The following is a 12,094-nucleotide window of genomic DNA, read 5'->3' on the forward strand; positions in this document are numbered from 1 at the left end:
TTCTTTTTCATTAAAATAAATTATTCTTTGGCTTAAATTAAATTTAGGAATATTTTCTTATTATTAAATTTTATCTCAATACTCCAACTTCAGTCCGACCTCGCGTATTTAACCGAAAAAATAAAACTAAACTTCTGCGATTTAAAATAAATGATCATGACTTAACAAAAAACACTCCATAAAAATTAAAAAAAAATCATTTTTAATTTAAATAATAGTAATTATGCATAGCTTATACATATTCTGATTTATCGAGTTCTACATCATAATTGAGCAAAGAGAAAATTTTATAAAAAATATAATTTGATATATTTTGAAAGTTTGAGATTTTTAGTTTTTACCGTAAATTTTTACTTTTAACACTTATATAATTTTAATGCTCAAAGTATTCTTTTCCCAAAATAAATATTTAATGAAATCCTCAAGTCCAAAGAAAGGACCGAGCCTTTATAGATTAATACTCTTTTTTCTCAAGTCTAAAACATCCACAATTCTCATATCTAAATTCGAAGCAAATATTATTACAGATATACATTATGATATTATTATTTTCCAAAAACCGGTTTTCTTTGTCGAGATGAAAGCCGAATAAAATAAAAACCGTAGGAACAGATTCCCAAAACAATGTAAAATGGCTAAAATGATTACTTTCAGGAATGGAAACAAAAACAGATATAATACGAGTACAAAGTCCAAAATTTTACTTATATTAAAACTTGCCAAAAGCTCAGTAGCAGGAACCAGGTAAATAATGAGAAGTAGACACCGCTCATCGGGTCCAAGTGAAAATACTTAAAATCGAAGACCTCATTTATAAAGGTCTGGATTCAACCAATCCCTGTCGAAAAATCGAAGGCGTTAAGTTCCATATTTTCAAATAGATGGTGAACAGAGGTGAGTAGTAAATGATTCTTACTTGCTGATATCATCCAGGTGATCGTCAAAGTCGATAATGTCCTTCCATTTCTCGGAAGAGATGTAATCCAAAAGGACAATGTTTGCTGATGGTTCCTTGAGAGTAAGGTGATTGCTTCCATCTAGCCCAGCTAGCTTCCAATTTTTAGATGCATCCTTCGAGTAGAGCTAAGGAAGATTGAAAGAGACACGATAATTGAACAAACTCTAAGGAGTATGTTTGGGTGGGTTGCAATATAAATAAGCCGAAGCAGCTTCAAGAAAGGAGTAAAGAAAAACACATACACATCGACGACACACAAAACAATTTCCTTGCTCATGGTGAATATTTCATCAACATATAGAATCACCAATGTGACAACATTAGGTCGACGTACTGTAAACTATATCACCACAAAAGATTAAATAGAGTAGTTGAAAATTGTTAGTGCAGCTTCATGCGAAGAGTGAAAGAAAAACACAAAAACGTTAACGACACATAAATTCAAAAGGATTAACTCCAATTTCCTCTCATGGTGAATTTTTCATTGATTGGATAGAATCACCAATGACAACACTGTCGACATACATCAACTAGATTAACAAAAAACTTGGTGGAAGAACCATAATGAAAGCCAAGAGACTGAAAGTCATTGAAACAATAATTTACTCACCACTCTCAAACTTTTTCCAACACAAGCACATTGTTCATTTAAAATATTAATTAAGATGAAAAAACACACTAAAAAATTTCATGCAACATGTCCTAGCAGAACTGTACTTGTCTATCAGCATATCGATTATATAATCCTTTTTCAAAATATCAAAACTAAAGTAGGAACATGCCCATGCTAATTAGTTGAACTAGTTTTGGATAAAAATATAAAAAATTTAACACAATTTGTCCAAGAATAATAAAATCATATCAAGAAGATATTCTTGTCTAAGAGCCTAGTTGGCTAAGTTAAAACTATTCAAAACAAATTCTAAGTTGTTTGACAACTTATTAGATGTCAAAGATAAGCTCAGCCAAAACAGCTCTAAATTAACCAAAAATTAAATTCAAACATGTTTGGGATTGCTAAAAGATATGAGATGACTTGTCAGCTTAAGGTCAAATGCCACCTTGGATCGGCTGCATCATATGGTGCCACTTTTTGATAAACTTTTTGATAAATCTACAAGTCTGTTCAATAAACCTCAAACTTGTCTATTGATATCGCAGTGAATAAATTAGATGGATGTGAATGGTATAATCAGATATTACAAAAACTTAACAAGGCTATCCGTCAAAGAAAACTCAAACAGCACATATATGGAGAGACTGTTTGGATGGACAAGCGCTTTTATGGCAAGCATTTTTTAACTATCACTTGAAAAAAAAAATTGGACATAGCTCTTTGAAACTACTTTTTTAGAAAACAACTTTTTCAGAAGTCAGAAAAAGTAGTTTCAGGGAGTTTCAGGGATTTTCATTGAGCTTTTCTTTGAAAAATAAATGAAAAAACTATATTTGAATATTGCATCCAAACATTAAAACTGTTTCTTTTTTAAAAAATAAAATAAAATAAATTAAAAACTCGAGCTTAATAAAATGCTTTTCTGAAATATGACTCCTATATCCAAACTGGCACTTTGTGAGACCAGACTAATCAAGGTAGATAACATTTGTACATAAACATCTTGAAGACAAGGCCAACGTACTCCCCTCCATACCCTGACATTATATATTATACATAGGTTTGTCTTATTTGCAAAATTTTGTATCTCCTTATAAATTCGTCAAGCAAAAGAACATTATTAATGCATATTCCAATGGAATGGCAGACTAAAGAAGTCATTTTGTTGCAACTACTACAAACACAAACATTATTAGATACTAAAATCACCATCTATTTTAGGTTACTTGGTCTCCAAAGGATAAGCACGATGTAAGGGCCTCTTTCTTTATAATTTAAATGATTTTTTGAAAGATCTTCTCTGGTAAGTTAGGTTTCATCCGAATAACTAAGAAATATTCAGTGTATGCAGAACAAGAGTTAAAGATTTATCCATTATCGAATCTTACGATTCAAATAATGGTAAATTATGGTTCAGACATTACTTTTTGGTCATAAGTAATTTCTCAGTACCAAAATGATCATAAAATAGAATAGTCCACTCTATCTAATTTGGTAACCTAAATCAATACATCTGTCCGACGGAACAAAACAAGTGTACAGTTCGAAATTTGACACAAAAAAACACCTGCATCACGGGACTTCGATCCTTTCCCTGCGGTAAAGCCTCAAGTTTTTTATTATCCAACTGAAAATTCACAAAGTTTACAGCATCAATCTTCATCAGTAAACAAAAAAAAAAAGCTTTGACCTATGAGCAACTTTTATGTCAGTATAAAACCCACCAAAAGTAGAGCAGCCTGAGGAAAATATCTGGTGATGTGATCTCCGATATTCTTTGCCACACCAGCGAGCTCAAAATCATTGAACCTCTCATTAGCATGAAAATATCCCACAATACCCAAGCCTTTTTCTCCATAATACTCCTCTATCTATCTAATTCACATACAAAATATTGTTACCCTAAACTAAATTTCAGTAATCACTTTTAAATTCAACAGCTGACCATGGTAAGGGCGATTTCGAGCGGAGGAAGGAGGCCGATCTGTGAGTGGAAAAGCGGGACTGAATCGATGATCTCGACGGAATTCCCGAAGGCGGCGGAGCGCCCGATAAGGACGGCGTTGACTGCGGAGGTACGGTGTTTTAGGGCATGGAGGACCAGCTTAATGTAGGCGATCTGGTGGATCTCATACGGTGACTCGCCTCCCATGATTCACAGTTTCCGAGCTGAGAGTAACCCAACGAAAATCGAGCAATTAACAGTGGCGAAGCGTCCTACTCCGCTCACTCCTTTTTTTGTATTCTTTTTCCGTAAAAATTAGGTTTCTTTGGAGTAACATAAATTTGATTAGGAAAATAATCTGATAAATGTATTTCATTGCAATTTGCAACTAGATTAACCTTTCAAACCAATACAAATATTATCAAGCTAGCCAAATACATTAAATCGGTTTCATTGATCAATTTTGTGGATCTTCTATTTAAGTCATTCATAAAAAAATGTTACTTTTTATTGTAATCTAGTTTTTTACTATTTTATCTAATAGATTATTACAATTAGAATGTATGATAATTTGTTTACTTTCTCTATAACGTGACTTTTTATCAAAGTGAAATATTTATTGTTTTCATATACATATAGATCTTAACAATGAAATACTGAATAAAAGAGTCATTTTTGTATTTCGGCTGAAAATTAATATGACGCTTGTATTAGACAATGAATGACATAATGTGTTTATCAATTATATTATATTCACATATAAATTTATGTACTATGTAGAAAATAATAATTGTAACAAAATAATTTGATAAATATGATACAAACTTTTAATGTGGTTTTAATTTAAATAAATAATTTAAATTAAAATACATATAAACTAAATGGATTATAGATCATACAATTAGAAAACAAAAAGAAATTACAAATTTTGAAAAACTTCCTTAAATATAACGTTTGTCGTTGAATTTTTCGGGCCGCTATCACTATCACATATAAAAATTTTTAGACTCTTAGGATTCATAACTCTGGATATAGCAACGAACAATTGACCATGATTAAAAACAGGGTTCTTAAAAAAAGTCCTAAATGAGACAATGATTGCCCCTTACTTTTGTTGATTATCATTGCATATGATACAATCAAAGAATATTGGACTGTCTTTGTTGAAATTTAAAAGGAAGCCTTAGATCAGAAGGCGTCAATGATATTCTTGGAATAAACACTTTATGACTTGCGTTACTTCCAGTAAGAATTTTTCCTTCCAAAACATGGTTTCCAAGCCTTGTCATGATCAATCTAGTGTCATTGCATAATCTAAGAGAATAATCTATGTTGGAGATAAAGTACTTTATTTAATTAAAAGAAATCATACAATTTGTAATATCATTTAACGTATATATTGATGTTGGAATCATCATCTTGACTGAACCATGAAAACTAAATTGTTGAGATACTATCGCTCTCAAATCCATATTTTTTGTTTAAATATTTACAAAAAAAAATAATTAAAATAAATGGAACTAATTCTAAAAGAAATATTTATAATGATAACTCACAAGATAAATATATTCAAGTGTAAAAATAATAATAATTGGCATTTAATATAACTTTATTTAATATGGATTATTAACAATAGCCTACAAACAACTCCATAATCAATTTTGGCCTTGAAGTAATTTAACTAACAAAATTTGCTTGTTGAGTATGTCAAATTCCATACATATATTTTAATTCTAAATATGTTAATTAACAATTTTTCCTTATTTACATTATTTTGCATGAATAAAAAAAATAAAAATGGTAGTTTATATTAAATTAACATACGATTATTTTTTAATCATCTATAATAATTCGAGAATTGTTGGTCTAATATTAAAGTTAATATATTGTAGAGAAAAAATATTTTATACTATCATTGAAATAAATATATTAGATCTCAAAAATAAAATCAAATTAAAAATTAGTTCATCTAAAATATAGATGAAAATTTTCAATTATAATAACCTTACAACTATATATATGTGTCATTAATTTTAAATTAATAAAATAATTTCAGCGGAGCACAATTTTTGAAACATATTTCAAATTTTTAGAATTCATATTTAAATTTTGAATAACAATTTGAATTGGTTTATAATTCCCATAATGAATGTCATTTAGGCGGGAACTTACAAAATTTAGCAACAACTCTGCTTTTATATATATAGATATGGGCAGAGTTGACTCATCTAACGAATAAAGATATGTAAAATCGTCTTACGAAATACCTACTCGTAAAATAAATCCTGACATACGTAGAAAATGATTCTCTCATTGTCAGTTATTTATTTTGTCACGTCTATTCTTATTATACAAAAATAATAAAAATCGAATTAAATTAATCAATATTTTAAATATAAAATTGACTGATTTAAATAATCTAATGAAATACTCGAATAATTATATATATCTTTTTTACGATTTTGGTCATAAAATTTTAGTTTTTTCGAAATGGTGTTGACGTGACACTAATAAAATGAACAACCAAAGAATGATTCTAGATATCAAGGAGATCACTAAACAACATAGTGATGAAGACATCTGCGTGCGCAGTGCTCACATAATCATGTGATATAAAAAAAAAAATAATAAATAAATAAATAAATAAAAAAAAAAAAACATAATCATGTGATATCATGCTAATGAATTACGTGGCACTCTCGAAAAGTATCATGACTAAAAACCATAACGATGGATCTTTATAAGAAAGCATATATATGTTTGATTTAATTTTCCGCTGTCAGATTTGTGATCTGCATAAGCGTGTAAAAAAATTGGCCATTTCAAGCTGAATATTGGGAAAATTTTAAATTTGTTATTATAATTTTTGTGATGTGGGTATTGAAAAAATAGTAAAAATCTTACTTTTAAAAATCAAACGACAATGAGTTCTTAATTAGATTGTTAATTCCAATCTCCTAAGCTAATATATACTAAAGACAATACATTGAAATGAAAAAATATGTCGAAATTGAAAATGAAACACAATTAACTAGACATGATTTATGTATTTACAAAACCAAGAAAAATAAAATTAAACATAAAAACTAAACAAAGTTGATATAAAAATAAACATAAAAACTAAACAAAGTTGATAAGAAAATGTTAGAAACTAAACTAGAAATATGAGAAAATGTTAGAAACAGATTGACTAAAATTTGCATATCTGCTATTGTTGAATGATGTCTTGAGTTTTTTGCCGATAATTTTTCTTTTTATTCAGATTTTTGGAAGTTTTCCCCATTCCTGTAATTATCCACGATTCTGCTCACGATCTTCACTGCTTACTAGTTATCTAATTTTTCATTCATCGGTAAGCTTTTCATGTGTAATCCTGTCAACCAAAAATTCCTTCTTGGGTTTGAGATTTTCAAATATTGGGCTAATTTTATTTTTATCACAAACGAATGTCCCCACAATCTTTAAATCATGGGCAAAAATATTTGTATCTAAGTATTTTTCCAACTCAACTCGTTTTAATTTTCCGTTTAATAACCATTTGGCCAACAACAACTTTTTAGAGAATTGGTCCATTAGCGTGTTTAAAGAAAGCTTAATTCTACAAGTGGTCCCACAAATAAATTCAAATCCAATATTTTTTACCATCCTCTATTTCTTCCCCAAACTTTCTCCAAAAACTATGCATTTTCAAAACTTCGAAAAATCTGGATTTCTTCCAACTTTTTGGACTATCACATTCAAATCCCCAAATTCCTTTTCTTGAACACTAATTTCAGAAAATTCTTGAACAAACTGTCAATCAACCTTTCACCTACACTCACCAACGCCCATCACAACCATGATCGGCCATTTCTCTATCTGTTGAGACTCGGTATATTGTCGTTGTCCACTCCATTTGCTATCCCATAGGACGTCACCCACACTACAACCACGAGCCACCACCGTGTCTACCCCTGCTCACGACTCCACGAGCCACCACGGTGAGTTTTCCTGTAAGGTCCAAAAATAAGAAAACATAATTCAACTGCATGTAAATTTAGGAAAATGAAAAATGACTAATTAAAAGATTTTAATGGCATGAGTTAATTGAGATATGCATGATCACATGTTAAAATAGGATTTTTTTTATTTGAATGCATACAACTGTATTTTTAAAAGTTATTCGAGATGCAATCGAGGAACGGAGACCGAGGGCTGAAAAAAGAGAAATATTTTTATTAAATAATTGTTTTCAATTATTTAAAATAAGTTTGATGTTAAATGGTATTTTTGAAAATAAAGTGTTTTGAGGTGATTTCATATGCCAAATTGTAAATTTTAACTGTATTCGATTTTCAACAAAAATATGAACTTTTTGACAACTCGACTAATATTTTCACGAACTTTCCTAAACGAAATATTTTAAATATGCACTAATGAGATTAATGAGCCTAGTATACCATACTAATGGGCCTAAGCATGCACACTTATGTAATTATCAGAATAAAAGCCTAAAACCCCTACCCCAAACCCTCTGACCCACGCCCCCCTTCCCCTCTCAAATATTACAAGGACTTTCCCCTCCCCAAAACCACAGCACACACGCACGTAATTTTGGTGGGAGAAGCTTCGGTTCTTGCAAGGAAAATTCAGTCTAGGTTCTACGTCGCCGTTCTTCGAATCGCCACAACGTTTTCGTGCGTAATATACGTAAAGGCGTGCCATAAATCTTATTTTTCTCAACTATCACATCCTATTACGTGTTTGATTATCGTTTGCATGAAAAACATGATCTCCTTTTAATTATTTTCGTTTTTATGTCATGCTATGTTAATAACTCATGATTTGATGTCCCAAAACTTGATATATTATTGCATCAAGGGGCTGCCATCATAGGGACACCGAAAAGGGAAGATTTAAGGGTGTTTAAGCATCCCTAGATCACGGTTTAGAAGCTGCACATGAACAGGAACCGAGCTTGATCGAATAAGATCATGTTGATGCATTAGGGTCTCGGTTAAGGGGGTAACCAGCGCATGGCTCAACCAGGGCTTGACCAGGGCTCGGTCCAGGTGTCGTTGAGTGTGAGGTAGAGTCCTAGCCACGCTAGGACTTAGGCACAATGGCTGGGAAGGAGTCCATGCAAGCTAGGACCCTTCCCGCCAAGCGAGAGTAGTTGTTGTGCGTAAGGGTTTGTGGCTCGGCCAGGGTGGTCAGGGCTAGTCTAGGCTAGGTCTCAGAGAGGTCCAGGATTGGTCCAGAGGGTGAGGGCTTGGTGGTGGCTCGGGAGAGGGGTTCTTGCTGGACTAGGAGTCATAGGCGCAATTTTAGGGAACTCGCGCAGCTTCTTGTTACGTGCAGGAGGATTGCAGCGTGTTAGGGGCTGGTTCAAGGGGTCATGGCTAGTCAGTGGGGTCCACAGGATGGTTGGGAAAGACTTGGCTCGTGCTGGCTTGAGGAAATCACAAGTTGTGATGCAAACGTGGTTGGTCAAGCACCAAAGAAGGCATGGGAGTCGTTGGAGTTGCCCGAAGGACCTATAACGAGGGGACGTAGTAAGAAGTTTAAAGAAGCACTTCAAGGATTCATGGTGAGCTACCAAGGAAGTCCTACAAATTGGGTGTCTAAATTATAGGAGTTTGAGGAACATGTACACAATGATGGAAGTGTTTGGAATGTCATTCAAGTGCTAAATGACCATGAGGACAGCAGCACGCGCGCACCAGCACATGATCCCGCGCACCCGCGCACACGGCATTGAAGACTGCGTGCATACTGGCAGCAAGTGACGCGCACCCGCACCACTTTCGGCGCGGCCGCGCGCCGAGGACTGCATCTTGCGCGCAGCTGCACGAGTTCACGCGCAGCCGTGCGCACTGCCGTGTCAACCTTGCTAGCCAACTTTTGTTATGACATTTTACACTACTTTTTCATGTTTTATTGATTATATAATCATTGTAAAGGACCAAAAACGAGATTATTGAGACATATATCAAATTTCTTGAGGTTTTCTCTCAAATTTGCAAGGCATTTTGCTTTGTTCTTCACAAAATCAAACTTATCAAAGATTTCATCTTTGTGGCATTTGTCAACTGTGTTCGCACGGATTGTCAAAATAAGTTCTTTGAAGGTTCGTGTGAAATTCGATTGTTACTATCGTTGATATTTGTTGCTAAGTTTTAATCGCTTAGAAGTGAATATCACAAATCGTTGCTTGTTTCAAAAGATCGGGACAACACAATTGATCCTTGTTCGTTATTGAATTGAGGGCGTGATTTTAATTAATCGTGTTTGCTTTTAATTCGTACGAGGATTCGTATCAAGTTGGCTCAAGGGTGTCTTGTAGGGTTTGGTTTTTAGGTTTGGATGGCTAAAGGTTCAAATCATGGTCCACGGGGGTCGAATCATGGTCCATGAGGGTATTTTAGGTATTAAAAGTCTAATTTTAAAATACGAAAAGAAAATATTAAAGTTTGAATATTTCGGAATTAAAACACTATACGAATTAGTAATTACGAAATTAAATTGAAAGCCTAGAATTTAAGTTCAATAAAAATATCAAAAACTTTATTTAAGCTTAAATAATTATTTAGGATGGTATAGAGTCAATAAAAATAAGAAAAAATCAAAATCGAAAAATTTTACGTGTAAGGGTAAAACAGTCATTTTACACTGAAAAATGGGTAGACGGCATGGCAGTGCCTCGAATAGCTGTAATATTTGATAAAATGAATATTTTGAATGTTTAAGGAATTTTATGATAAATTTTAAAGCTAAAAGACAGGTTACATGCTTGGTTTAAAAGGAAAAATGATATTTATATGCATGATTTTTATAAATGATGAAAATATGAAACGTTGGAGGAGGTAAAGTAATTTTGACTATTATGATGTTATGATGATATGTTTGGGGATGTCGTGAGGAAAAAAACCCAGAGTGAGCCCATTTACGGGAGAAGGCCTTAGAGGGAGCCCATTTATGAGAGAAGGCCCAGAGGAAGCCCGTCTATAGAAGAAGACCTCAGAGAGAGCCCGACGATCTTATTTCCATATGATAATGATTTCCAAGGCTCAGTTGACGGGTGAGAGTATCGTTGTTGTCCCCGCCGCCCAGTACTGTGGTTATATGTAGATGGATCCATCGATCTTATGATGAAATGAAAGTCACAATTAACTATCTGAATTCAATAAAAGGAAAAAAAATGTTTATGATGAAATGATATATGATATGAAATGACGAAAGGAAAAATATTTATGTTTATGCATGTTCATTTATTTCAAGTAAAAGTATTTTCACTGTTGCATGCGATTGTATATGTACTACTTGTTATCGAGATTATGGTTTGCTGAATCATTAGACTCACTAGGTATGATGTGTGCAGGTGCATGATATTAATGTTGATGGAGGTTTTGATTGATGATCTTGCTGGACTGAAGGTGCACACAACACGATGACCAACGCTAGATTTTTTGCATTATGATTATGATTTACGTTTAAGTTTACGTTAAATATTTTTACGACTTTTATATGCTTTTGAGTGGTTTTGGAGAGGATGAATAGAGTTAGGTTGATTTGGAAAATGTTAAGTTATGGTTGGTAAAAGATTTACGAGTTTATGTTTCAAATTACTTTCTTCTGAATTTTCAAATATTAGTTAGCTGATTTATTTTAAATGATACAAATATATTTTAAAAAATATTTATATATATGTATGGTTTCAGCCAATGAGATGAAAGAAATGAAAAAAACTTCTAGTACTTTTTAAAAGAAAAACGAGTAGTGTATGTTTCATTTCCATCTTCAATTCAGTCGGTCAGTCCTCTGCCGCTACCATAGAAACACTCACGGGCCACACGCTTCTGTCGCCATACTTATTGCAATCGCGTGCTTTGTGAGCTTGTTCTGATAACACGACACCCAACAACAACTTGCAATCCTAACCCTAAGTTGTTGTCTCTGCATCTCCAAATGCCGCTACTTCTCACCGTTCGGTCACGATTCGGCCACATCCTTCATTGGTTATTCCAGCCTCTATGACTTTTATTGTACACGGTGCTTCTAGCTTTGACATGGCAGTTATAGATCTTCCATCTACTATAGTCAATGTTACCCACTTAGATGTCACCATTCCATATGCCTCTTCCAATATCATCACTTCAACATGTATCTTTCTTATTTTTTTTTTCTATTGTACACTAATGCTTTATTTACCTGTATATAAATTCAAATACTGAATCATTTGAATTCTTGTGAGTAATAACATTTTTAGTTGAAATTTGGTTATTGTGTGTATCAAATAGTTCTTCCATCCATGTGCTTTAGTGAATCTCCATATGTGTTTTGATATCGACGATGATAAAACTTTCTAGAGCATGGTAGATGACTCTTGTTATTGCCCTAAATTCTTTTGAGAGTATACTTGGTGATCCTGCTTCACCTAGCCATTATTTGGCTTCAAAGATTTTGTTTTAATTCAAATGTCGATGGTGGAGTTATTCATTGGCCTTTGCCAAGTCATATGCTGTTTTGATGTGACCTTAATATACTTTCCAGCTATGCCAGGTTCTGGGTCAGAATCTTCTAAAGATTTAACCAA

The 12,094-nt window shown here is 32.9% G+C and overlaps 1 protein-coding gene across 1 annotated transcript; it reads right to left on the minus strand.

Annotated features, from left to right (window-relative positions):
* Positions 1-632: 632 nt before the first annotated feature.
* On the minus strand, positions 633-3,860 carry LOC142532042 (ER membrane protein complex subunit 8/9 homolog). Its single transcript, XM_075638354.1, has 5 exons — positions 3,520-3,860; positions 3,299-3,445; positions 3,142-3,201; positions 917-1,083; positions 633-838 (listed from the first exon to the last, which is right to left on the minus strand). The coding sequence occupies exons 1-5, from the start codon at positions 3,724-3,726 to the stop codon at positions 808-810; spliced, it is 612 nt and encodes a 203-aa protein (XP_075494469.1). The 5' UTR covers positions 3,727-3,860; the 3' UTR covers positions 633-807.
* Between the last annotated feature and the right edge of the window lie 8,234 nt (positions 3,861-12,094).

This window comes from Primulina tabacum, chromosome 2 (assembly GCF_025594145.1).
Source record: "Primulina tabacum isolate GXHZ01 chromosome 2, ASM2559414v2, whole genome shotgun sequence".
NCBI classification, from domain to species: domain Eukaryota; kingdom Viridiplantae; phylum Streptophyta; class Magnoliopsida; order Lamiales; family Gesneriaceae; genus Primulina; species Primulina tabacum.

Coding starts and splice junctions, on each gene's coding strand:
- LOC142532042 (XM_075638354.1), bottom strand. CDS start 3,726: ATGGGAGGCGAGTCACCGTATGAGATCCACCAGATCGCCTACATTAAG. Junction 3,202..3,298: donor CTCAGGCTGCTCTACTTTTG/GTGGGTTTTATA, acceptor GTGAATTTTCAG/TTGGATAATAAAAAACTTGA. Junction 1,084..3,141: donor ATCGAAGTCCCGTGATGCAG/GTGTTTTTTTGT, acceptor AATCTTCCTTAG/CTCTACTCGAAGGATGCATC.